At 37.8% G+C, this 27,909-nt stretch overlaps 1 protein-coding gene across 2 annotated transcripts in view; it reads right to left on the bottom strand.

The window, feature by feature from the left end:
- The window catches only part of HEATR5B (HEAT repeat containing 5B), a 56,027-nt gene that overhangs the window by 2,205 nt on the left and 25,913 nt on the right, over positions 1-27,909 (bottom strand). For both annotated transcript variants that reach the window (XR_001520581.3, XM_015622550.2), the window contains exons 21-35: positions 27,075-27,244; positions 24,732-24,876; positions 23,641-23,880; positions 21,527-21,778; positions 19,375-19,556; positions 17,887-17,955; positions 15,547-15,726; positions 14,637-14,874; positions 13,750-14,010; positions 12,676-12,803; positions 12,345-12,489; positions 7,610-7,879; positions 5,632-5,856; positions 3,544-3,695; positions 339-552 (exon numbers count right to left, since the gene is read on the bottom strand). Coding sequence is in view for 1 of the 2 variants with exons in the window: in XM_015622550.2 (XP_015478036.1) it covers positions 339-552; positions 3,544-3,695; positions 5,632-5,856; positions 7,610-7,879; positions 12,345-12,489; positions 12,676-12,803; positions 13,750-14,010; positions 14,637-14,874; positions 15,547-15,726; positions 17,887-17,955; positions 19,375-19,556; positions 21,527-21,778; positions 23,641-23,880; positions 24,732-24,876; positions 27,075-27,244 (2,871 nt within the window). In the remaining variant the exon portion in view is untranslated. The remainder of the gene's footprint in view (positions 1-338; positions 553-3,543; positions 3,696-5,631; positions 5,857-7,609; positions 7,880-12,344; positions 12,490-12,675; positions 12,804-13,749; positions 14,011-14,636; positions 14,875-15,546; positions 15,727-17,886; positions 17,956-19,374; positions 19,557-21,526; positions 21,779-23,640; positions 23,881-24,731; positions 24,877-27,074; positions 27,245-27,909) is intronic.

Raw genomic sequence — 27,909 nt, forward strand, 5'->3', positions numbered from 1 at the left:
AAAAGTCTACTAGAATAATTAAAGTTAACAATGAGAAAAAGTAAATTTAAACAGTGGGAAATACAAATTTCCAAACAGAATAAAATATCACTTGTTACTGCAGTTCATGTTGAGATTTTTTCCTGCAATCACCAGAAATGCAAAGGCTACAGCATATCATGTTCTATATGCTATGCAAGTTCATACATACAAAAGTTCCAGTACTGGAATTACAAAATGATGTTGCACACACAGTCCATTCATGACTATGGACTATGGCCATCAAGTTCCTAGCTGCAACATTTCTAATGTTCTATATTCTAACATTACTCATTTCTCTACAAACTCTAAATACTTACTATTCTGCTCTTCACCAAGGGCAACCAATGTTTCAAGAACTTTAATTCCTTCCTGGACTGCTAAAAGCTCCAGATTGTTGTTTGGGCGGCTCCTTTCCACAGCTTTCAACTTCTCAACCATGATAGGGGCCAATGAATGAATATATGGAGTTGACAGGGCACGATTGGTGTGTTGGAACACAGAAAGCAGAAGCTGGTAACACTTGGCTTGAACCTAATCAAATCAAGATAAATACATTGTCCTCAAAGTTATTTGTTAACTAGGGAAGCTAATAAACTCTGCTCTCTCTGATTAAAAAAACAAACAAACAAAAAAGGAAAACGAACAAAAAAACAACAAAACAAAGAAAACCACAAAAACCCCAAAACACCCTACTAAATGGGAAGGAAATATACTAAGTAAGAGGAAAGCAGCAACACAGTCCATCTAATAAAGCAGTATTAGCCCAGTATTCACTAAAAAGAAGACCAATTAGAAAGAACATGCAGGTACTAAATAGCAGTAACAATATAAACTCTGAGAAAACAAAGGTACAGTTAATGTCATACAAGTCAGTCACACCCGTTCACAGTAAACCATATCTTTAAGTCTCAGAACTACCAGCTCTAATAGTAGTTTAATCTTCAAAATCGTGATATGCTATTCCAGTTCCAGAAGGGCAACACAGCCCATAAAGATGACTCGGAACAAAGTGATCTTATTGTTCTAACACAAGCCAAGGCTGTAGCCAAAAGTGTCAGGCCTGTTCATCCTTGCTTCTCATTCTCCATTTTGTGCTGGTAGTAGCCCAGGACTACATATGTAGCCATACTATGAGCTGATCACAGAATGCTTTCCTTGTCATCCTTCTCTGTGGAAAGCAGAGATTATTAAAGCCATGGTTTGGGAAAATGACTCACTGATGATCTTGTTCAGATGAATTTACTAATGCATTTTTGGGGGCATACAAAGATCTTCCTCCAAAATCCCACACAAATAACCCAGAATTTTTGAAAAGGTGAAGCCTCACAACAAATATGAGGATAAAACGTTGCACATATTTTCTAACTGCATTCAAGTCCAAACAGCATGATTTATCGAGCACATGCTGAACAGAAATGTTCTAGAGGAAGTATTAGTGAACAAAATGATCTGTGAGAGATCCAGAGATTACTGGAAACATAGATATATAAATAAAAATATTGAATAAAAAATCATAGCTCATAAAAACTACCGATAAGAAAATGTGAGTTATGCAGCTCATATTACTGCTAATTCAATAGTATACAGCTGCAGGTTTTCGACACAATTCAATATTTAATGTCTGAAATAATAACACTTCTCTTATCATTTTTATGCTTTATAACAGAGCTCCGCAGAAGAATGTTTTTCCTTAATGCCTTACTATTATCTTTGACCTTTTCAACAAATTTTACCTCTGTCTCTCCATACTGTTACAAATAATTCTCTTCCCTTTCTGTCTTTTTTTAAACTTCATTGCTTATTAGATGTTAAAGATAATTAGATTAGCCTCTGAAATAAGGAGTAAAAGTATTTTCTTAAATGCAGCATTATTTCAAGAGTTTTATGACTGCATCTGACAGCAAAATTTCATCCCAGCTTTTTCCCTTTGATCTGTGTAATACAAAACTTTGGACTATTGTGCATTCATGAAAGTCTACAAAAACTTCTGAAAGGTAAAAGGTAAAATTAGAGCTTCTTCAAAGCATAAGAATCACACTCTCATGTAAAACTTGCCCAATAGCATTGAAAGACTTGGGTCTCTCAACTGAGTTACCTTGTTGGAACAAAAGGGAATTGAGCTCACCAGACTTCTGGTTATTACTATACATGATATTTGACGTTTTCATGTGGTAATAGTTTCAAAAATACTCCTGTATTTCTTTTAAGGCATCAGTAGTTTCTTTGGAAGAATCTTCTCCTTAATCAGTTCAATGCACATAGTACCATGACAAGCGTGCCTTTATTACAAACAGGTGTCTCGTTACTGACTGCAACAAGGAGTATTTTATATTTAAAAAGCCAGAATGAACACACAAGTATTACAGTGTATGCTCTGCACAACGGTGAGAAGAGAGTGGACACCATTTGGCTCCTGCCCAAACTTGCTCTGTGTTACAAAAATAGTGTAAGTTCCAGCTGACGGGCAGCTTTCCAGCAGGGTAGTGGGCGATGCTGTACTTCTCTCTCCCTATCCGTGTGTTTATACAGAGCTGAGAGAGAGTACGACATAAAAGTTTTGCTTAATACAACTGACATTTCCATTCACACAATAAAATTTTAAGTACCTTTCCATCTAGAGTCAGGCTTCAGAATCAACTGAATTTTATGTTCATGCTGGAAAACACCTGCCCTGCTATGGAGAATTATCAGTCTAAACAGGATTCTAAATGCCTCACTGTGACCCTAAACACATCCACATTTTTTGCATGTTTTTATTCTCAGGAATTTCTGCAGTGTTTGCTTGTAGAAACATCATTGATTTTTCTCCTTAGCTCCCACCTGCAGATTTGTATACCCATTTAAACTGATACATATATGGCTGGAAAAGTAAAGCTTAACTATCCTACAGTGCATTAGCCTGCTTGAACCAAGTCCATCTACAACTTTTTAACTTTCCTGTTCAATTACAAAATAATTCAGAAGGTGTTTCACAAAGGCAAGCCAAAGGGCAGAAGTGAAAAAATGAGACAAATGAGTCATGATCTGTAGATGTTCTGATGGAGCCCAGAAATTTATATTTTTGCTCACAAACTGAGCTTTGTATGAACGTGCAAAATAAGCGCAGGTTTTGCACAAACAAATATAAAATTGATCGGAAATGTGGGCTGTAATTTTATCTATAGAAAAAATGGTTGAGTTTGTATTATAAAAGATCAACACTAATGTAGAAATGTCACCCCTCCATGTTAACCAACCTTTTCATCTGATAAAACTTCATATACTGAAGACTGGTTTTGCCTTTTAAAAAGTTGGAGTCAAGAACCTGGCACAAGGCCATGAACACTTTATCTAGGAAGCACTAAGTTTGTGTTATTTTGCTCATGAGTTTCAATAATGCATTGTTGAAAATTCTAGTTATCTTGACAGCAGCATCAATCCCTGAAGTAAAGGCATCACAAAACATTCAGGAAATGTGTTAAATATATCACAGCAAGTTTTTACTGGCTGCATATCATTCACATTCCTATAACATGATCTTACCCAAGGATCAGAAGAATTCAATGCACTTCTAAATCTGTTCATACATCCATTTTGTAAAGACTGCACTCCAATTATTTCAGTGCTTGCTGACCAGAGAAAGAGAGCAATAGCTGTAAGTATGCTTACTTCATCAAGAATAGGTTTAGAGGACTCTGAAAAACAAAACCAAACACACTGTTAGCTTATTCCAAAAAGGCTTCAGCATTTATTTAGTAAAAGCCAGTGAACACAGATGAACTCACAAAGAGGAAACATATGTACTTGAAATTATTAGCAACTGGACATACATTTACTTATTACAGTATCATTATTGACTGTGACAAAAATCTGAGCAACTCCATTCTAACAGTTGTTTTAATAAAGTAAGTCAATCTTTCTGAAACTTAAGTATCAAGGAAAACACCATCACCCACACTTTTTCAGACCAAGTTCATGAAACAAGAGGAAAAATGGTATTTTTAGATACTTTCCCTGTTAATGATCTACTTAACTTTTTTAAATCATTATCTGCAGCTGATATAGCAGAGTAAGAAATAGATATCCAGCATGGCAACAACTTTTACTTAACATGATGTTTCACAGAACAGACTAGTTGATCTGACAGCCAACTGCCACAAACAGGAACAGTCCTACTTTAACCTTTCCTGCTTTTCAAATAGCCTGTATTTGCCATTGCCAATTTTTTTTTTCCTTGCATAAACTCTGTCTTCACAGATCTCATTCATGAATTCACAATAAGAACAAAAGTATGTATATTTATATATAAACTATTATGATATATAAAAAAAGCACTGTTCTGCTGGTCTGGTTGGCCACAGGGGTTCTGCCCTCCCCTGAAAGGCATAAAAACAGCATAAGAGAACACTTAGGAAAGTGTCCTGAAAGGCACAAAGCAGCAAAAGAGAAAAACAGAAAAACTGCCCTTTACAGATGTGAACTAGTCACTCAACTGGCTTAGCCACAATGTGAAACCTCACTTCAAAAAACTACTCTAAGGATTTTAAGTGACAATTTTTCTCAGATAATTTAAATAATTTCAAATTTACATAATTTAAATTTTATTGAATGATGAGGTTTGAAATTAAATGCAGTGGACCTTGCTTAGATTTTTGTGTGTGTGATCTATCACACTTCACAGAAGATTGGAAATGAAAACATACATTCTTGCAAGGAACCAAGAAAGTTTCTGAAGCCTGAAAAAAGGCCTACGGCCAGCGATGTTTCTGGAAAGAGGGCCTGTGAAATCTCTACAGTAACTAAAGGCTGGAACACAGAGCTGATGTGACAAATCAAATTAGAAGTTTGGCTTGGTTAACACAAACCTAGTGATCCTCCCCCTTTGGACATTTCAGAATCATTTGCAATTACCTCCTCATTCCCAGTCTCTCACATGAGTAACTCCATTCAAGCCTCTCTTCACTCTCTACAAATGTCTCCTTGGCAATGTAATGGGATGTTTTTCTCACTGACTACCACTATGCAAATGACCAATTTTTGTGTCTCTCTTTTGCTAACCAGCAGCTAAGACTGTACATCTTTCTCACTTTTTGAAGGGCAAGGCGAAGCACCTATGTGAACTGGAAGAGGTGGTCTGCAGTTCTCTGAAGAGACAGTAACCACTGTGCTGGTGACTAACAGGGATTTTTTTGGCCAGGATTTCTTTCTCACCAAAGAAAGCTTTTAACAGTGTTGTGAGTATCCTACTCCAGTATGAACCTTGCCACAATTATCTGTGGCTGTCTTCCCACTCATTCACTTTAACACTGACTGTCATTAAGACTAAATGACCTGTGCCAGCATAAACCCTGAGAGCAGGGGCTGCCAGATGCATTGCAAAAGGGAAAACGTCTAACTGGAGTTTATGATCAACACTGACAAAGAAAACAGTCCAAACAAGGTCAAATCTGAGGTGGGAACTTCTGAGATGTAACTACTTCGCTAAAGACAAAAAAAAGTGCTTTTCTTCAACACTGTCTATTAATGAACTGAGGACTTTTGCTCGTTCAGGTCTTACATTAAGTTATAGTTGCTGTTTCATTACAGAAAAAAACATTTTTTCTTGAATTTTAACTCTTGCACTGCACTTACCAGGCTGAGAGTCTTCCAAGATGGATGCAAGAGTGCTGCGAATAAGACCTGTCCATTGTTTCTGCGTTTCATCAGTCTTGACTGTTGGAAGAGTAACTATAGTTTTTATCCCTTGAAGAGCTGCAGTGACTGGAGGTGGGACCTGATTATCTGCTGACTTTACTGCTGTTTCTTTCAATACCCTTGTTATCAGAAATAGGATAGTGGGCAAGATTGTCATACACCCTAAAAAAAAAGAAAAAATAAGATAAAATAGAATTTCTAAATTGTGGTAGATAACCTCTTTGTCTTTCCCAACATGGATGCATATCGTTGGAGACAAAGGAGATGAGATAAACTGCAATTGAGGTAACAAGTGATATGTGTCCTTCAACATTTAACCACCAAATTCATTCATCAGTACTACTGAAGCGCATCATAACACAAGTCAACAATTGAAATGCTGCTGTCAGTTCAGGAATGATGATTTAGCTACTAAAGCTTTGTCCTACATGGCATGTGATACGTGGTACATCATCCAGACTGCTAACTACCTTAAAAACGGATCTACATATCACTAGGGTCCTATAAACAGCAAAAATAAGAGGTCTGGAAACAGGTATCCAAACTAAGTTACTGCACTTTCCAAGCAAGGTGGTGTGTGGTACAAACCCCAGATGCAAAGGAAAGTCTTTAGCACAAAGGCTGTAGGAGTTTCAATAACACATGTACACTTTAAGCCCCTACAGGGCTGAAATAAGAATGCTATTGGGTTTAGGCATGCAAAATCAATCTACAGATCAGGTCAGATTTTCAGACAGTCAAGCTTCTTTCTATATCTCTTCTATGCTTCATTTTCCACATCTGTGGAAAGACAAATCCTGCCATTTTCCTACATCTGGGAATGCTGTGAGGATAAATACATGAAGTAGAACAACGATTATGACAGGAAGGAGCTGCTCTTTAAACTAATAGTAGATTCTGAGCTACTAGCGGAGGCCACTTGCCAAATACTGGGAGTAACATCCTCACTCCAGACAAGGAGTAATATTACAGAAGTAATAGTGTTACTCTTTTTGCCCAACCTCTTTCTCATCACCCTCACAGAAAAAAAAAAAAAAAAAAACAAAAAAACCCTAAAAAAACAGGAATCAAATAAAAACAGGTCATTACTCCCACTCAAAATTTATTGTTCCTTAAAGAAGTGCAAGACACAAATTCACAAATTTCTGTTTGAAGACAGGCGATATTGCCATTTGTGTGTAACTTTGTCCAAATATGTTATTTGCAGTGCACCTCATTAGGGGACCAACTTTAAAATGTCTTATCTATATGACTGGGTGAAACTTCCTAAAGATTCTTGAGACAACAGTTAAGCAATTCGTTCTCCAAAAAGCAAAAGTCAAAGAGCACAGCTTCCCATGTAATTGTGTCCTTTACCCATGAACTTCAGTCAGTGCAATTATCCCAGCTCACACACATCCTTTGTGACAGTCTTCCTGGGCAGAAGAAAGCTCCATTTAGTTTATAATCACATTGGGAATGACTGACAGCCAACGGCTGCAAGCCCAAGTGTACCACAGATGAATTGTGCTGTTTTTCCCTCAGTAGGATTGTCTTTTCATAGAGTTGCTGCTTTTCATGAACTTTACAGGGATTTAATTATCTCCAAAATGTCTGGATTCTTTAACAATATGATTAAAATTACCCAAAAAGGTTTCAAAAGCATTAAAAAAAAGGAAAAGAAAAACCCCAACAATAAAATCAGATTGGTACAAAGCTAATTTCCTCAGTAAATCTGCAGCACACATGCAAACTTAAAATCAAATTTCCTTTATGTTGCTCACTAGAAAAGCCTGTACTTTCATGCAGTCAATCACCTAAATACACTTATTAGTAGATGGCCCTTAGAGTATTCATACCAAATATTTCCAGTTTGTTTTTAGCACCATATCCTCTCTGTGCTACCACTCACACATATTCTGTTACAATGCCTTACCTGCAGGAGAACACAGGGAAGGCAGGTCAGACAAAATATTAACGGTGGCAGCCACAAGACGAGCACTTTCCTCAGAGAGGTGGGATTTGGCAGCAACGTGACTCGGAGAATCCGACACTTTTGAACTCAGATGGGGCATGTGTCGTACTAGGATAAACATGAGCAATTCCATGGCTGAAAAGACTAGAGATTTTCCAGGCACAAGACCACCGCTCTCACCTCCCTCTCCTAAAGCAAGAGGATTTTCTTTTTCCTCATTATCATCTTCATCTGAAAAAGGAAAGAAATGTTTGAGGAGACAGTTAAGATCCCATACCAAAGATTACATGACACACTCTTCACAAGGAAGTTAAAAATCAAGGAGATAAAGCTGCTTTGCAGTAAGATAGGACAAACATGGCTCATGTCAGAATAAATGTTTTAGTTAGAATGACTTAAAGGGGTTTAAAATGCCTTAGAAGTACTGTGATTGCAACAATACTTAATAAAAATCATTCTGGAACTAGAAAACAAACGCACAAAATAAAACTACGGTTAATTATTTTGCTTCTCTTAAAACTGATTATAAAATTAATAGCAATCAATGCCAAATAAACAGGAAGGACAATTTTATTTTTTTAATTTAATAGCTATTAATTAAATGTTCCACCCTGACAAAATCTTATTCTAGCTTAAATTGATTATGAAATAAGAGAACAGAAAAACACTGCAGGATTCTATGTCTAAGTTCACGATTTGAGTGTATTCAGTTCAAAAAGTCTCTCTTTTGATGGCAGCTTGGCCAGCTGCAGTCTTTCCTTCTCCCATTAAACAGCAACAGAGATTCAGTAAGTCAAAGCTGGCCTGAACTACCCCTATAGAGCTGCTATGAATTTAAATGATTGCTACTGTTATCACATTCATCAATCTGAAAAAAGCAGCTTACTGGGCTGACAGTAAACAATTCCATTAATTCATATGAAGGAACAGAGCCTGCATTTTCAGTTGTGCTGGTTCCTCAAGTTCCAGCAAAATCTTCTCCCTGTTTTTACGTGGAAAATGGGCAAAAGCTATCAGTTGGTTTGTTTTTTTATCAACAGTACATTGTGCCAGATTAAAATTTTCCTTAATAAGAGACTATTCTCTGGGGTTTACTTTCCTTCTTTCAGGTAACAGAAAACCTACCAACTTAACCAGGTACCAATGAGCTATTTGTCAACTTGCCTCTTGGAAACTAATTTACCTAGCAAAGATGGAAACCGTACATCTGAGATTTTTTAAGAAATGGTAAAGGGATGATTAAACAGGGAGAGTCTCTCACTAAAAGTACCTCAGAAAGTAGCTTTCAGACTGTTGGTCAAGTTTTGGGTATCTCCAAGCATAGAGATACCACATTCCTGGGCACCTGCTCTACTGCTTCACTGGTCCAACAGTGATTAATTTTTTCCTTGTATCCCATCTGGATTTCCACTGCTGTAATTTCTATCCATTGCTTCTTGTCTTTCCACCACATGCCTTTCAGAAGACTCTGAATTGGCCTTGTCTTTAAATCCTCTCTAAGACTGGGGATTGCTATTCTATCCCATATTAACCCTCTCTTCTGCAGACTAAAGAAGTTCAGCTCTCTCAGCCTCTCCTCATAGGTCACACACTTCACCTCCCTAAGCAGCTCAGTGGACTTCCACTGAACTTCCTTCATGTTTGTCAATATCTATCTTACTCAGAATGAGGAGGAAAGGCAAAGTAAACTAGACACTGTTCCAGATGAATCTTCATAACCGTATCCTTAATGCACTGGTCATGCTTTTCTAACACAGCCCAATAACAGAGTCATCAGCATTGCATAGGTTTCACACCAGAGATTCACACACAACTCCTCATCTAGCCAATCTGCTATCCAATCTGTCAGCCCACAAGCCCATACCAATGCACATTCCATCCCAAATGCAGGATTTTGCATTTGTCTTTGCTGAACTTCAACAGGTTCTCAGGCCCGCAGTTCAAAATTCCCCTAAAAGGCAGCACCACCCTCCAGCACACCCACCACTTGTCCAGTTTGGTATCATCCACAAATTTGCTGAGGGTACATTCTCTTCTATCTGTCCTATATGATGAACAGTAACAGGCCCAACACTGATCTCTAGAGTGCACCAGTTGCAGCCAGCTGCCAGTCAGACTTGAATCACTAAACTCCATTCAAGCAGAGCAGTCCAACAAATTATTCTCCAACTTTTCAGTTCACATCACTCCAACCTGACAATGATCTTGTAGAGTACTGGGTCAAAAGCCTTGCAGAAGTCTAAGTAAACAATATCCATCACTCCACCTCCAAAGCCAATTATTTCAACACAGAGGTGATGAGGTATTAATTGCCCTCAGTAAGTCAGTGCTATTTCAAATCACATTCTTCTACTTCATGTACTAAAAAGAGGTTTCAAAAGAAATTTACTAAAAACCTTTCAACAAGCACAGCAGGTTTACTGGCAAGTTCACTCAAACCCCACCTTGCGTCTTACTCAAAGTTAGTCACAGCATCTCATTTTTGCCATTCATTGGAAAGCTTTCTTGAGCACCACAGCTTTTCAAAGATGACTACAACAAACTCAGCATGTCATCAGCCAGCTCCCTCAGATGCATCCCATCTGGTTTCAGGGTAAGGCTGGCTTTCTTGTGAGCAGTCCCTAACTGGATGGTCACCTGTATTTTTTTTTTTTTTCTTTCCTTCATTGCTCTCCCCTAGGCTTGTTCACTAGACACAGGAGGAACAAGCAAAGAAGGTAATAGTGCCTTAGTTTTTCATCTAGTGTGTTTTGTTGTTAGATCACCCAATCCATTCAGCAGCAGGTTCAAATTTCCTCTGCTGACAACAGATCTATAAAGTTGTTCTTGTCACACTGGATGTTCTCATCATCAGTCTCAGTTCCAGCTGAACTGTGCTTTCCCAGTTCCACTCCTCCATACCCACGAAGTCTTCAGTAGTCTTCCTTGGCAGCTTGCTTCCACTTCCAACATCCATACACTTCCATGTCACATTTGAGCTCAGTCAGAAGTTCCTGCTCAGCCAAATCAGCCTCCTGCCATGATCATTGTGAATGAGCTTTATTTTGTCACCAAACATGAATGAACACTCTTCCCTTTGCCCTTCAGGAAAGCTTACCACAAGATTTCATCTACAAGCTCCCCGCATAAGCCAAGTAAGGCCAAAGCTTTTGCTCTGCTACTCATTTTCTTCCTTTCCCTTGAAATTATGACCTCTACTATCATATAGCTGGTACAGCCAGAACTACCATTAACCTCTGTAACCATTTCTTCTGTATAAGTGCAGAGCAAAACAACTGAGCCACACCCTTATTTGGACTGTCCAGCATCTGGACTGAGAAAGTCTGTGCTTCGTACACTTCTGAGTGTTAGCCTCCAGCAGAGTCACCCTTCCAGCACATGGCTGGATGGTAAAAGCCTCTCATGAGGCTCCCACAGCCTGACCGAAATGCTTCTTTGGGTTGGTTTAACATAGCTCCATTCACCTCCCCTTCTTGATCAGACAGCCTGTGGCTCCTGGCTGGTATCACCCTTCACTTTCTTTCAGTGTTACCAGTTCTGATCTGTCAAAATAGGACAGCTGGCTCCTCCTCTCTTGCCAGATCTCTGCCATGTTCTCCAACTGGATATATGGAGATAGTGGCTTTTGTTGCTGGAAGTCACAGTATTGCAGGCGCCACCTTCATGCAAGCACCATCCTCCAGGGCCATATTCCAGCATAGCCTATGGCTGTCTCTCCTTCTGAGAAACATGGGACTTCAGCTCCTGCACGTGCAGGACCTCTGTGAAGAAGATTTAATTCCTCCATTTACCTTTCCTGACACCACAGGGTATGCTCACCTTCACAAGCATTTCCTTCAGATCTCACAGGTGAGACCAATGTCACTTCCAGCCCTGGCTGCACAGACAAGGCTCTGGAGAACAGGCACATCAGCATTTTCATCTGAATTTCAAACCTGGTCATTAGACCTCTGATGCAGCAGAGGTGATTGTCTCTCAGTCAGCAGACTGTGTTGTTGTATGTCACTGCCATCATTATGCTGACTCCAGCAGTCCTGTACAGTCTTGAGCAGCACTTCTGGGCAGCATGAGCATGCCTTTCCATGCCAACTGCCTAGCTCCTGTTGCACACCCTGTTCCCAGAGCTCCTGGCAGCTGACACGCCCTGAGTGCCCTGAATGTCAGTAAAGTTAAGAACCCAGGTGCAAGTCTGCTCCACTTCCTGGCAAGATCTCCTGGGCAGGCAACTTTTCATACTGGTTTCAGGAGTAGCTCACTCATCTCATGAATGTCAGTTGTGCCAGGGACACATCACAATACCCTGTACTGATGCCTAAACCATTAAACTTCAGAAAAAAGGTAAATGAAGTGCTAAGGAGGGAATCAGAAGAGAAACATTAAGGAAACAGAGCAAGGTTTTAATAAGGGGGGTGTGCTGGGTATGACTTGCACCACTCTTACTCCAGAAAAATTAATGAAAATCACGACATGAAATGAGAATGATCAGAGGAAGAAAAAATACACCTTACAAGAGTTAAGAAATCAGCAGGTAATTATGAACACAATCAAAATTATCTGTGGAATACACAGCATTTTCCTCCTCAGTGTAACCATACTCTAATGTAACCTTCTTCATATTGGGAAAGGAGTTCCTTTCCCAGTATGAAAATCTGTTGCTTATTTACTCTGCAAAGCAAGCCGTGTTTCAGAATCTTACTTAGCGTGTTCCTTTTTTCCTGCAAATAATCTTGAGCTGCTCTTACTATCTGCTGGACAACTCCTGTAACCAGTAGCTGGACTGAAGGAGGGTCCCAGGTCAGGAGGAGTCGGTGAAGCACACTCAGGAGTTCAACACCAAGGAGCTGCAGCAAAACAAAATACAGATAAAAACATTAATTAGGACTAAACAATTCCCAATTGTTATGTCACTTGCTTATGATGAACAAATGCTTTTCTCACACAAAAAATAATTACAGCTCTTGTAATCATCATAGATGAAAGACCAAGACATAGAAAAAGCTGATTATTACAACATACTCATACACTACCTGATCCTCTGCAATATGGATCCTGGCACAAGGGGAATCCAATAAAGTATGAAGTGCTTGTAAGCAAGATGTAACATGCTCTACAGGCTCTTCAGGTCTCGGGGAACACAGAAACTGTATACTAACACCTGAAAAGAGCAATAATTAAAAAGATTGTTAATATCATCATAAAACCAAGGTTTTTTAAAAAATTTTTTCTAAGTATGGCAAGTTCTTAACAACTTTAGAAAAATAACTGTTTTTCTCAATTCTTTTTCCTTTCAATTAACAGAGGGTCTATGCAGAAGAAATGTATTTGCTTCCTCTTCTGCATCACATCTTGCCCAAAATTTGTCAGGATAAATAATACACAGAGACAACAAGTAATTTAAGATTACGGACCAGAATTCCATACTTTGTCCTAAGATCTGTAACTCAGTCATGTGAAACCTTCAGTTGTCAAATGAGTTTCATTTTTTTGAACTCCTTTATATGTAAAGACAAATTAAATTAACTTAAGCTCCAAAAAAATCACACAATATTCATCTTATACACATAGCACTTAATTCTGGATTTAAATGTCTACATCTCAGCAAACTGCTGGCATTCCTCAGAATAAGAGATTACATCCACCTCTTAAAACTGTTAAGTAACAACAAAGGGATGAATGTGAATGCTACTCCCAGATGAAAAACTGATGCAAAAGCTACTCCATGTGACTTGCCAAATACCAGTCTCTATTAAGCAGCGTTCTTATAAGGGTGTGTATTTTAATTAACCTCATAGCTTTTGCATCTTTGAAGCATAACATTTTGTATTACCTGCATTATACTACAGTGTAGATCAGTTCCTACTCATTTTATTCAATTACATAAATCACGGTAATCACACTGACAAATATTCTGTCAAAGCTACAAAGAACACAGAAGGCAGAGAGATAAAAGGGAGGATGAGACAAAGATTTTCAAAACTTTACTGTCCAGACATGTAATGAATTTTAAACTTCGCCGATTTCAAGAAAAGTATCTTTTGTCATTTTCATAGCATTTCATACCATAACGTGCTGCTACTGAATTCTAAACTTGTAACTCTTACCCAAAATTAAATGCATTCGATCTTTGTTTATCTCTGGCAAAGATTTAGTGGTAGGCGGAGTTCCAGGTGCCTGGTTTAACATAATGGATGTAGCACGCTTCTGAGAATTGGGCATTGCTGCAGCGGTGTCTTCTGTTGATTCTGACACATTAAACCCTGTACTGTTTAGCCAAAGTGCCACTGCATGTAGTATGGGAGCCCAGGAGTTTCGGTAATGCAGTCTAGCTGTGTCAATTGTTTCTGGAGTGTAAAATGCTCCTCCTGTTAAATTAAAAAAGCAAAGGTAAATTCTGAAATTCTCTGCAAGTAACAGATAAAAAATTTAAATTTATTAGTATATTTACTCTGGGTGTGCCTGATCATAAACATAATCAGGTGTAATACTTGTAAGTTGCAGTACATGCCAATTCTCCTTCTGTAGTAGCAATATTAGTACCTCTCATGAGAGAGTGCCCTGGCCTCAGTAAAGCAGTAAGCAGAGAGCAAGAAAGGCAGGCACAGTCATCGGGTCTTGCAGCATTTTTAATCTAGAGCATTCACTCTTAACTCAGTAAAATACAGTGTCTGCTCTAATTTCAGGGGCTATGTTTCTCATACAGCCAAAATCTTTTTGCATTTGATAACAAAGTATTAGAGGTAAAGAAGTACTCTTAATTCTACAAAGACATGATTTTAATGATTTCAGTGATTTAAATAAAGAGGATATTCATCGCAAATTGAAGGAAAAAAGATTCAAAGTTAGGAAATATTGCTATAACATGCTCAGGCAGAAATTTATCACTTGCATAAAAAACATGCATGCCAAATAATTTATAGAACAATTCTGAATGTCCAGCTACAGTCTTGTTTCTGTTTTGCAAAGCACAAAAAGAGATTTCAGTCCATACCATCTGGTGGAAGCTGGGTAGCAAATTCAGCTGGTAAAGTTAAGAGAGCATAATCTTTCAGTGCAGCCAACCAGAGACGGCTCAGTGCAGGCAGTTCAGGTTGTACAAGTGTTATCAAACTGTCTGGTGGCAACTCATCCACAGTACCAAAATCATCCTCATCCTCCTCTGTGCTCTTTAAAACACGCTTTGGTTTGGTTTCTGCTTCTTTCTTAATTTTCATGGCAACGACATATACCTAGAAGTAAAACATGTCAAAGTATGTACTGTGAGATTCTAAAAGGAAAGGAAAGCAGCAGCCTTTACCACACAAATGGAACAGATTCCATACAGATAAAATTCACCAGAAAATTACTGGAAAAAAGAGATTTTCAATACAACTCCATTTTATTGAAATACTTTCTTTTACTTCTACCAGTATATATATAATGTTTAGGTTCATAAACAGGTCTTTCCTAAAACAATCTGGTCATATACTTTCTTCCTAAAAATGTGTCAATTCTAAATTCTTGACAGTGTTAACTAACTAGTCAGTTAACTAGTTAACTAACTGCAATGTTTTCCAAGAATATAGTTTATGGCTGTTTGATTTTTAGGGTTTTTTGTTTTCTTGTTTGTGGGTTTTTTTTTCCAAGTTCAAGAGCAGTAAGATGGGAAGAAATTAAACATCTGATAGGGTATGAGTGTGTATTTGTATAGAGAAGAGTGCAGTAAAACAAAGGACAATCAAGCCTCAGTGTAAATATGGCTCAACAGAATGGCAGGGAAAGATACTGAGTTTAAAACATCCCAGGAGCAGAACTGCACAAGAGGTTAGGAGGAAGGCATGTACAGCCAGTGTGGGGTGTGAGGCTGCTATCACACTGTAAAATGTTTCCAAACTTTTACAGATTTAATGGTCATTGTTTACCTCAGCCCATGCTTTCAGAACCGCGAGCTTTTCCATAGTGGTGGCGCTCTCTCGGTAAAGCTGGCTAGAAGATCCCTTTCCTGCTTGCACTTTATCCAGGGAAGAGACAAGAAGGTTGTGAACTCGGCGAAGATCATTCAGGTCACTTACAACCCCACTTCCTATCCAAGCGCTACATACCTAGACAACAAAGTTTAGAATCATTCTAAACTAGCAACAACCTTATATTATAAATGAGAAAAAAAGAAAAAAAAATTAGTAAGAAAACCAAACCCCAAAACAACCACCAGGAAAGCTTAGCCTCTGTCTTCCTGCCTAAGACAAATAAATTAGGTTTTCTTCTTTTTTTCCCCACCCATGACAACAGAATTACTCAAGACAGTGGTTATAAAGGCTATATTTGCAATGTATATTACAAGGGAACTTAAGAGACATGGAAAATATTTTTATAATTTTTCGATCTTCCATAAATAGGATATAACAAATTTTTTATTCTGTTCCCAAGTATCTGGTCAAATCATTCAGGTAATGAGTCACTGCATTCTCTGTCAGGAATATACTGGACAGCAATCAACAAAAGTGTATTTTTAAAACCCCTCACATCTCATATCAATATATAAGGCTCCATACTAGTGGGAAGCTTTCAAATAATTAATGTCAAGAAAACACCTAGAAATTATTTGAAAGCTTGAGCTATGATTTGGAACCCACAGTTCTACACCTAGAACAATCTGTCCACAATGGTGGACAGACAGTTGGGCGTCTCTCAACTTTCCATTTGAATTAAATGGATCTAAACAGGTACTTAAAATAACAAACATCACAGATTGCCTGCTCCTGACTAATGCTATACATTGGCACTCATCCTCTGAAACACACTGATGCCAGACATAATGGAGGCAATAGAAGAACTCTATCTAAAAAGCAGTTGCTTTTTTACAAAGAGAAAAAGGGACAAATTCTTTCAGAAGAGCTGCTCTTATCCTTGTAGAATAACCTCCAGAATAAGGATCAGAAGCAAAAAAACTCACAAAACTCAAGCAGTTCAGGTTTTACTTCTTTTTTAAAGGCATTTTTACCTATCTCCAATTATTTATTTTTCTTTTAGAGAACCAGTTCCATGAAATCCTTTGGAGAAGGAACTCTCCCATGATCTGGAATTATGGACATACTTACAATAACTTCAACACAAACACTAAAAGTGTCCCAAACAGGTACAGGACAAAGCTGTTGAAAGCTTTTCACAAAACTGTTATTCATTCACAGTAGCAATAAGACCAGCTTCAATCCTGCTGCTGAGCAAGTCAACATCTGTTTCACTAATGACATAAAACTATAACAATATCCACTTCTTCAGAGAAGCCCAACACTGTCCATGTAACTTCTAGAGAGTTAAATATCCAAACCTAATCTCCAACCATTTGATCGTGTAAACGCACACATCTGCTTTGAAATTGCTTGAATAGAAAAGATTTTGACAAGTTATAAACAATGTTAAATGTTTTCACACAAACAGCTTCTTCATGTAAACATGCAGAAACTATCTGTAAATCATGATGAACATATTTTGTCCTACATGTACATACCAAGATATACCATAATTGATCTATCCTTGCAAGTTTTGCTGAAATTTAAGTGTGTAAAAGAACAACACAAAATCACACTCCTGATGACCCAAATTTACTAAACAAAACTCAGAAACACAGAGTTATTATTTTAAAACTTATGTCTGCATAGATAACAAAACTGCTGCTTTAAACCACAGTAGTTTCTTTAGCTCTAAAAACCACTTACTACTACAGCTATGTTCCAGCTAGTTGATTCAAACTGCAGTACACAAGATCACACACAAGAAAACAATGCCACACACATCCAAAGCTAAAAAAAAATCTTTTAGCAAACTTTCACTGACACTTAGTTACTATGACTGTAATGAGAATGCTCAGATCTTCTAAATTCTGAACTAGAGCATTAAATTGAACTGAATTTAGGGTTTAAAGGTAAATTATCAGTAATCCAAATATTTGATCAGATTGAAAGACAAGAAATAAACTTCCACTGGTCTCATTAAGCAAGCATTTTTGGTTTTTTTTCTTCTTTTTTTCTTGCAGGATTGACATGAAGACATAGTTTGTCCCAGATACATTTTTTGATGCAGCTCCCTAAAAGAACTTCTGCACGTCTGAGGAACAAAATATATTACTATGAAACTCAAAAGATGTTGCAAAAACATCACAGCTTAAGCTTACAACATCTCCCAGCCATCTGATACTACTTCTCTTTCGCATCCTTCTTCCAAAATTAATTTTGCTTATAGCATGTGAATGTTTTCCACTGTACCTGACAGGCCTTTGCAGTTATATCAGATGGTGTGTCTTGGGAAAAAGCTGGCCTCAGAGCAGCTCCAACCTGTTAATAAAAGGGTAGTTAAAAATCCAGCTACAATAAGGACACAGTGTTGTTTATCTCACCTTGTTTAAGGCTCAAGGACAAGTGAACAAGCAAGACAAGATTTCCAAATTTCACATTGTAATTACATCCCAAAATCATCCCTGCTGTCTAGCAAACACGTGCAACAGCATGCTTTAAACAACAACAACAATGTCTTAAGCTACTTTTTTTTTCTGCTTAGCTATTGCCTTTTTAAGTCTCAACTACCTCTGTGAAATACATGGTATTATCTTCCCTCTGTTAATTAATGAATATCCTTTTAATCATTACAGTATTACAGGTGCAACTTCTGCTGAGGATCAATGAGCCAAGGACAATCTGATGTCCAAAGGAACAGCAATGTGAAAATAAATGTTTATGGCTGGATTTGCATCAAGTCTGCAAAGTGACAAACAGTGACTGAAAAATGCCTTTTAAGCCGTTGCTATAAGGTAGTATTTTCCTGAAACAAAAGGAACCAAGTCCAAAAGAAAGAAACAATGGTTACAGCACTACAGAAGGAAGAAAAAGGCAAGAAGGAAAAGGATGAAAGTCTGCCTTTAAAAAGTATTTGGAAAGCTCTTGAAGACAGAGTGAAAACAAAAGGGGTGAAAGAGTTAAGCTATGCAACAAAAAAAGCACAGTAATATCCCCTAATAAATCTTTAATTGCCCACTTCCCAGTGATATACTTTTGTAGTTTTCATTTAAACATACGTATATTCACTAATTCCCAAGAAAACAGATTTATTAGATTAAATCTAGAACCGAGTGAACAATATTTTTCAATACTTAGTTCTACCAACTATTAGCCACTTTTACCGAAAATTAAATGTAACTTACAATATTTGGCTTTCAAGCTACTGAATTTGAATTTTATCAGCTACTAAATTACAATAAATAGAATGAGATACAAAAATAAAATTTGAAGGAGTATCGCACCATATCAGGAACAGCGATAAGTACAACACTGATTCCCTTGGCTGTATTGTCCAAGAGAGAAAAGTTTATTAATCTTCTTTTATACACATCTTCGAGAAGGTCTGAGAGGTAAAACTCATTGGTCATTAAAGCAACACATCACCATCATTGTTTAAGTGGAACACCACCCCTTGAGTAAACAACACCTGTAGATTGTTGTCCTTTACCAAGGACTGTTTGGATTCTTTCTTATGCTTTCCCAGGCCAGTGTGAGAAGCCTGTGTGATTTAGTTTCACCCAGCCTCTGTTCCCTCCTTGCTTTTTGCATTTAGTATCCACAAGTAAGTCTCTGTGCCACATTTTCACACACAGAAAAATCTCCTCACAGCTTTTTTTGAAAATACAAAATGTTCTCAAAGCTAATACTGGCATATTGGCATAAATACACAATTTCCTGAACTTATGAAGGAGGTCTCACATTTGCCTGATACTGCTCCAGTATCACATGGCCTGGAAACTCTGGCTCAGGAACAGATGCAAATTTCTTGATAATGTCCTCAAGAGCTTGAAGCCCCGCCATCCGTAGCTGGTTGCTGTGGTCGGTGGCAGCCATGAATGCCATTCGGATAAGGTCAGAGAGATGCAGTACGAGGAAGTCATCTTGGAGCAAAACACAAAGAACTATTTAGTAACTTAAAAGACAGCTAACATGATGAATACTTGCAACATTTTCCTCATTGACATGCATGAATTTTGTCTATTTGTTTTGAAAGGTCCAAATTCAATGCTTAGAAGAAGGAAAAAATGTAACCTAGCTTTCTTTCTCTCTTGTTTTCCACTTCCCCATCCCTGCAACGTGATTCTATGACTGTTCTTCCTAAGAAAGCTTTAAAAACTGAGCAGAAATTGTGTAGAATGAAGTACGTAAATGTGGCTAAGTAGCTTAGAATATATTAAAACATTTAGTAAAGCTAATCCGAATGATCCCCCAAACATACAGAAAATCTTCAAGGTAATTCCTGCTCCTGCTCGAGTCCTTTGCTTACAGTGACCCCTGCTGATGTTAAGCTTAAACACCTAAAACTGAGGATGCCTCTAGTTCTCCTCCCAAAAACCACATCTAAGACTGTAAGCATACAGATGAGAAAAACACATAGCTTGGTAACATTTCCAAAAGGATTATTCTTCTCTATGTATTCATTTTGTTTCTTTTCTTACTCTCAATTTGAAATTACCATGTGTTGTAAAACTAACATGAAAATAAATTATTTAGCAACATCCTCTGTGACTAATGAAGCCCACAAATTGCCTAAGATATTTTCAAGTCTCAAGGTAAAAAAGGAAAACAATTTTGTGGCTAAAGCTTTTCAGAGGCATATCAGTAAAGAAAGATTAAAAATTGCTTACAAACTCCAGTGATGAAGTCTGCACTTACTTTTTCAGACCATGAGAGTCAATAGTAAAATTTGAATATTTTAGAAGCTGCATTGGGGGGGGCAGAAGATTGCTGAGTTTTCCTTTTTTACCATGATACCACACACATCAAAGTTCACTTTAAATAAATACAGATAAAATTCTCCAGATTATGATATGCAATTCTCTGCAGGACCCTATAAGCAGCAGTTATTTCATTACTTTCTTTGTAATACAATGCCTTGACAAAAACTTCCCTGAAATTTTTCCTTCCTAGTTTTCAGTGGCCTTGGCCTCAAATCAAGTCAAAAACCAGATTCTCACAAAAGCAATGCACAGTGCTGGAACCAGGCTGTACTAAGGCAACAAAGGCAAAGACCTGATAACTCTCCATATCATAACAGACACCCTCAGTAACACAGACATCAAAATCCATTAATGTCACACATTCTAGGATGCTCACAATATTAATCCAACACACACAAAATCCTCATGACCACTACACAGGTAGACTCAAAAAAACTACAGACATGGACAACTCAAGGACAAACACCTCACGCTATCTGAAAAACATTTATTCACAAAACTACTGTGCCATCAAGGACCTCTCGATTTTGATCATCTAACACACAAAACTATCTCTGGAGCATGAGCTTGAAAACTAAGACTTAGCACTGTTGTGGATACCAAAAGAACGAACTTTATAAAGTAGTCTTTTTATAACCACCCCCTCCACACACATCCCCCTCTCTCTACAACCAATACCATAGCAATAATTACCTAGCTTGATCCCTTCTTTTTTCTTTTCCAGCATATCTTCAGATTGGAGATGCTAAAATAATCTCAAGTTGAATTCACTGCTGTCATTACATTAAACTCTGAAAACACTCCCAGCTTGCCCTTAGCTAGAAGCTATTGCTTCTCTTTCAGAACTGAGAAAATCTTTGCATCTCTAAGGTTTTTTTCCCCTAAGCAGACCAGTCTTTCAGAACTGCTATGTTCCAGAAAACCTCATTCTGTGTGCTCATGGTACTGTAACTACTGTGGTTATAAAGACACAGTTTCATCGACTTTTGCTGGGCATTTCCTTTGGTTTTAGCCAATTGAATGAAAGAATAAGTGCTTATTTTTTTTCTTGGTTGTGTAATCTTAACCTGTGTAACAAGGTGTCAAAATTAAAATAAAAAATAAAGGATAAAACCAAAGCATGCAATTACTTTTTGGGTTTTTAAGTCTGGCTGAACGAGCCAGTGCCAGGTCGAAGTGTGCCTTGTTGGCATTCTCACACAGCATGATAACTCGGCACAGACAGTCTGCTGCGAACACTCGAGTGGCCCAGCGAGGTGCTACAGAAGGCTTGGATTTGTCCTCTTCACCCAAGGTGGTAAACATTGTGTCATCATCCATCTCATCCTTCTTCTCCAACTCCTCATCCTTCCCCCCTCCCAAGGGAGCAGCAGTGCTCATGTCTATGACATGGAACAATTACAAGGAAGAAAAACATGTCACTGTTAAAATCCACAGAAGGCAGTTAAGGACATGAGTTCAAATATTTCCTTACATTGAGATTCAGAACAGACTAATTCTTCTGTAGAAACATTTGACAAATGTCCAAAAGCAAGAGCGTATCATTAAAATAAATGGTTTTCACTTCTCTTCTGGGTTAAATTACTCTTTATTTATCTTACATGATACAAGATAAATTCCTATAACATTAATTCTCCACAGTTACCAATTATAGCTGAATCCCGTATCTAAATTGCTTAGCTTTGTAAATTAACCCATTAAATTGACAATACACAGGATAAGGTTCAGAATTAAAAGAATTATCAGGCTCAGAATAAAAGAATCAGCTTAGCTTTGAATTATTCAGCTCCCATTTCAAGTGGAAGACAAAAACAAGTTAAACTGAAACAAAATTACAAAGCTCCATGCCATGGGACAGCTATGCAGCCACGCAGGCCACTGATAGAACCCAAAAATGTGATTAACATTAAAAAAATTCTTTTCTCTAGGTGTAGGCTTGAGACTTCATTTCAGAAAATAAAAATAATTTCAGCCATCACATAAAAAAAGAAAAGCTGAACAGGGACCAGAAACTCCCTTATCAAACATGCATATATACTTCTGCTAGTCAGAAATAAGAGTGCAAGTCCTTAATGACAAGGTCTAAATTAGCAAAATGCCAAAATACTGACAAAAATTACTCCAGCAACAATTAGAGGACAATTAAAGGAAATTATTACAATGCATGCTCCTTAGGAACTAAGGCATGCTTCTTAGAAAGTCTAAATTTAAGCAACTGAAGAGCCAAGATATTCAATAAAGAAAAAGGCTGTGACAAATCAAACATGGATGATGCCAATTCATAACAACAGCGTTTTGAGAAAGCATTCAGGACCTGGATGTGGCTGATTTGTAAATCTCTACTTAAAAGCCAACCATTTTGGTCATATGCCAGTTACTTGGATCAAAGGAGCTCAAAGTGAAGTTGCTGGCTTACAATACACATGAGAGTAATTCATTTAAATATGGTTTTCTCCGAGACATGTCTCCAACTAATAACTAAATAAGAAATTGGGCAACCATGTTAAAAACTTTCAGACCCATCCCACATTAAATAACAAAAGGACATGCCAATTTAAAACTCAGGAAATGAGGTCTTTCTCACTGGGCAGGTTTGTGGTAACTACATTGCATAAAGAAGTTATTGGTAGCATTACTCATCAGTAAATGTAAATCTGGCAGCGTTTAGAAACAGCTTCAGGATGAACTCACACATGCCAATAAACAAGTATAAATGTAAGGGAAATGAGCAGATTCTGCGTCATAGCCATCCTACAGGCTGAAAAACAGGAATAAGGTCTCAGAGGACAAAATCTGTGCAAACGAATCTGCAAAGCTGAATAACAAACAAAATTTCTATCACCATGGTAACCTATCATCACATCAGTAATTCACACAACCTCATAAAAGAAAGCTCAGAATGTGTACAGGAGTCTTCTCTCTGTATGTATCCTGATGTATACAGGCTAAAAAGAATGCCTGCTTTCACTAAGACACTGAAATGTCAGACTTCCAAACACCTTTCTTCCCCACTGGAATCCCTACTTCAAGCAGCTAACTTTTTACTTTTACGAGCAGTATACTGACACTTAACATTGATAATTCCTTCTTTCTGTGGCAATTTAATTGCATGATAATCAAAGTTCTGTATAAAATATAACCTACATCTTAACTAGGATAAAAGACAAGCTCCAAACCAGTACTGCCAGAACAGGCTAACGCTAAGGACATACTGTCATTTACGTGAGGACAACAGAACACTTACCACTGGAAGCTGCAAGGACATCCTTACAAAGCATGAGCCAGTGAGAAAGGTTTTCCACTGCCAGAGATGAAAGCATGTGTCCCAGAGTATCATGGATATCTGAGCACAATTTCCGATCAGTCTCACGATCCAACATGCCAAACAGGACACCCTCCAGGCCTGTCTCTGTTATATTAACCCCCTGATGCCGGGAATGAGCGTCTCGCCGAGAGCCAGCTCCAGGTGTAAAAGGATTCATGTCTGCAAAATGAGAATGAGAAAGCTTTTCTAAAATCAGGAACTCAGTCTTAGAATTTGGAGCAACAGATTTAAATTGGACACTGTGTACCTGTGTGTGTATAGTTCAATCAAAGATCACCAAGATGTTATTGATATCTTTCTGAATCAATGCTAGAAAGATTCTAATACAGCAATTAATTTCATCTGCGAGGCAAATAACACCTCCAAGTATTAGTTAAAAAACTAAACAAAATCCCCTCTCTTCAAGGCACATAGCCCATAAATTAGTAAAAAACCTAATAGCATTGGTCTCTAAAGATTCTTCCCAGAGACAGACTTAATTGGTATCATTTGAGTAAGCTCACAGTTCTACATTTGTAGGAAAACTGTGCTGATCAACACTGTTGAGACCCCTATTTTCAAAATAAAATCATACATGTAAGAATTAGACCTGTCAGTAAAGTCCATAGGCAATGAAGATGTGATGCTAACAGAATATAACACAACCAGGCAGCTCAATCAAGCAGCACACCATTAAGACCATTTTTCAAATAACAAGAGCTATAATATCAGAAACACTGTAAAATGCTTTCACTGTATATATACTGTGGTCCCTATTGAATTGCCAGCCTTAATGACAGAGAGAGGTTTAAGTCTGAATTTTACAAATAGTTAAATTATAAACAAAATCCCAGAGGTAAGCAGGGGTGGGGCCAGAAATTATTGAAGTCAGAAGAGACAATTAAGGGGTCTTTTCACTAAGGGTACAAGGGGGGTTTTGGGCTTTCTCCCCTCTTTCTGAAGGCAAAGCACACATACGCACACATGTGCATTCAACTGTCACAAAAAGGCCACATGAAAGAAATACATACTGATGCCACTGTTTTCTTTGTCTCCAGCATTTTTTGCTAAGCTCATGGCATATTCACACACTTCTGATGCTTCCCTCTGAGCAAGCTGTCGTAAACACGCAACTGCAGCCCGGCGCAGCAGCAAGTGAGAGCTGCACAAATGAACCTGAAAGTCAAAACCGTTACAGATGAGTGAACTGCTGCACCCCAGTATCAATAAATCAACGCTGCTAAGGACTAAAAGCATTCTATTTTTCAGTTATAAGCCCATGTGTGAGCTGCTAGGAACCAAGTTCTGGAAGTTCAGAAGCACTTTTCATAATATACAAATATGAAAATAAAGCTGACATACACAGAGCTGACAGCTGTCACCTGGTTAAAGAGATAAAAGCTTAAATATTTGAACTACTGTGCCAGTGTGATGTAGATTAATTACAGTTCCCAATTTTTTACACTCCAGTACTATTCTGCCTCATATTCTGCTACAGCTGTAAATCACATTCTTTTAAACAAAAAGCCATTATTAGGTGCACTGCACATGACAGCTATCATAAAACTTGCATTTCACATTAGTAACAGAATCTATAACATTAAGTTCTTTAAAGTACCTCTCAATAAGACAGCATCAGATTTTTTGCTAACCAATGCTGGCTTCTAATTCCTTTGAATCATCTAAAGCAGAAGCAAATATTTTCCTTACTGAAGAATTGTGTATGGTCTCTATTTTTCTGAGAGGAAGTAGCTGCACAGAGAAGTGAATGTTTTTCCACGATGGAAGAGGTAGAGAGTGCCCTTTAAGAAACTCTAATTCTTTACTTACTCCGGGGTAATTTGGTTTTAATAAACCAAATATCCATTTGCTTTCTTGGTATTAGGTTATTATGGGAATGGAAAATGCTTCCCTAAATGAAAGAGTTCTACAGTTTATAAAGCATTTTAACAGTACCTCTTTATTCCATATATGAGTATACAAGAATTTAGTCCTAAGAAAACAGGCAGTCTTTAAAGAACTTCTAAATATCACACCAAAGTTGTTTTAATGACCTAAAACACGGAACATCTGGGAGATTTATTAATGTAAAGGGTATTTCCTGTTTCAAGTTACAAAACAAATAACTACAGGTTATGAAGCCAATGGAGGAAGAAGAAATTAAAACAAGAGTGTGGAACTGTGTGGTTTAATTTTGATAGCTGCATTAATTCCATTCTGAAAAATTGGCTAATGGTGCAGGTAAAGGCCGGCCTTGCCTACATGACTGTGCATTTGCAATATGAAGAAATGCCCAAGAAAACTCAGAGGAGAGAAACAGTAGAAAACCATGGGAAAAGGTTTCAAAACAGCACCAGTTATTAATGTATGAACTTCATTGTCTCTAACACCACCCACTGGTATTTACAGGGTAAATGGCTGTAGGGACTCTGTCACGTTGTACATGGTACTCATACTAAAAAGCTTACCTACTTCTGGGTGTGCTGCACCCCTTTCATGCAAAATTTTGTGTAGGGACATGTGACAGAGTCTATAAACACACTACTCTCACAGGAGTGCTTGGGGCAGGGTGGGGCTTGGGTGTGTATAGGGTTGGGGAGAAGCACCTAATCATAAGTGCCCTAGGGATGCCCTAGGGAAAATCTGGATGGCAGACAGGGAAAAAGGTCTAATGTTGACATAAGGAATATTGCATACCTTCAGGTAACACTGAGTCATCAGCACCAAAAATAATGGCATAAACAACTTTTCAAAACATCTAACAGACATTAGGGAGAAGCTTTTCAAATTTCTCAGTATTGGACTACTAAACCCTCTAAAAATAACTTTTACAATAGTAATTATTTTTAAAAACCCCACCAACCTACATCAAAACCACACCCACACCACTTTTCCTCTTATATTAGGTATGTTTTGGGTTCAAGCCTTTGCCTTACTTCAAGTCTTAAGCCAGGACTTGCTGACAGAACACTAATGAAAGAAGAAGACAACATTAACAGCAGCAGCATAAAAATTTGTATGTCAGCTCCTAATATGCTGACAGTGGTAATATAAATCCAAAATCTGCTACCTTTCCCTCTTTGCATGCAAGTAATTGGAGCAAACAGGGCATTTCAGCATCTTTTTTACTCAGCCATATTATTCATAAATGTTTGCTCTCTTACACTGTTGAGGGTGAGACAATCAGCCCCTATGACTTCAGTTTGGGCAGCATTCCAAAAATAAATAAAATGGCTTGGGTACTCCAGTGTTTCTGCAAATATAACTTGCTTATTACATATGCCTATCCTTGATACCTTGCTAAATACTTCCTCTGTCCTCTGCTAAGCACACACATAACTTTGAGGACCAAAAGGGATGCATTTGATACTCACACAAAGACTGGGAACCAGACTGGACAGGTTGACATGCCGTGGTGCAAACATATGAAGCTGCTGAAGGCAGGATATAGCAGCTGCCTGAACAAGCGAGTCTGAATGGTCTTGTGTGATTGCACATCCCACCAAACAGGAAGAACGGATTGTTGAAATCGTAGCTCCGTTACCTAATGATGTAAGAGGATATCCTTAACACAGCAAAACTTTTCTATCACAACTACAGACTTTAAACCTCTGAGAAGCAAGAATTATTAAAGCTTCAATATCACAAAAATGTTCTCAGATCAACGTGCAACCTTTCTGATTTGCCATGCAAATTAGAAAGGCTACAGAGTGTTTCAGTATCTCTTTTTTAGCTCAGTTAAACAATGTGCTGCCCAAATGAAATTCTGGATCAATGGTCTCCATTCAGAAATATTGTGAGACCATCTGCCCAGGTTATGGAACCAGTTAATTATCTGAAGTTAGATTTTCAAAGTCTCTTTCATTCTAGATATGTACAAGCAACATTTCACACACTGAGTCATTTCCTAAAATATCAGGTAACTCTTAAGCTCATATCCATGTGTGCAGGCAATTTTAATTAGCTCCAATAGATAAGTAGCACTACTCTACTAGAACAAGCATTTTAAAAGAACAGTATTTAATTTGAAGAACAAATCCATTCTGTATTTTAAGAACTCACCTATATCAGGTTTATAAAAATATTTAGAATTACAGAAATATAACATGCAGAAGACATTCTACTTAAGTTGTTATTTTAAAAGCTAATCATATTCCAGGTCAGAAGGTTAACACACAGATACACAAGTTCAATTAAACCATCTAGAAC

The sequence above is a fragment of the Parus major genome, chromosome 3 (genome assembly GCF_001522545.3).
Source record: "Parus major isolate Abel chromosome 3, Parus_major1.1, whole genome shotgun sequence".
Classification (NCBI taxonomy): Eukaryota; Metazoa; Chordata; class Aves; order Passeriformes; family Paridae; genus Parus; species Parus major.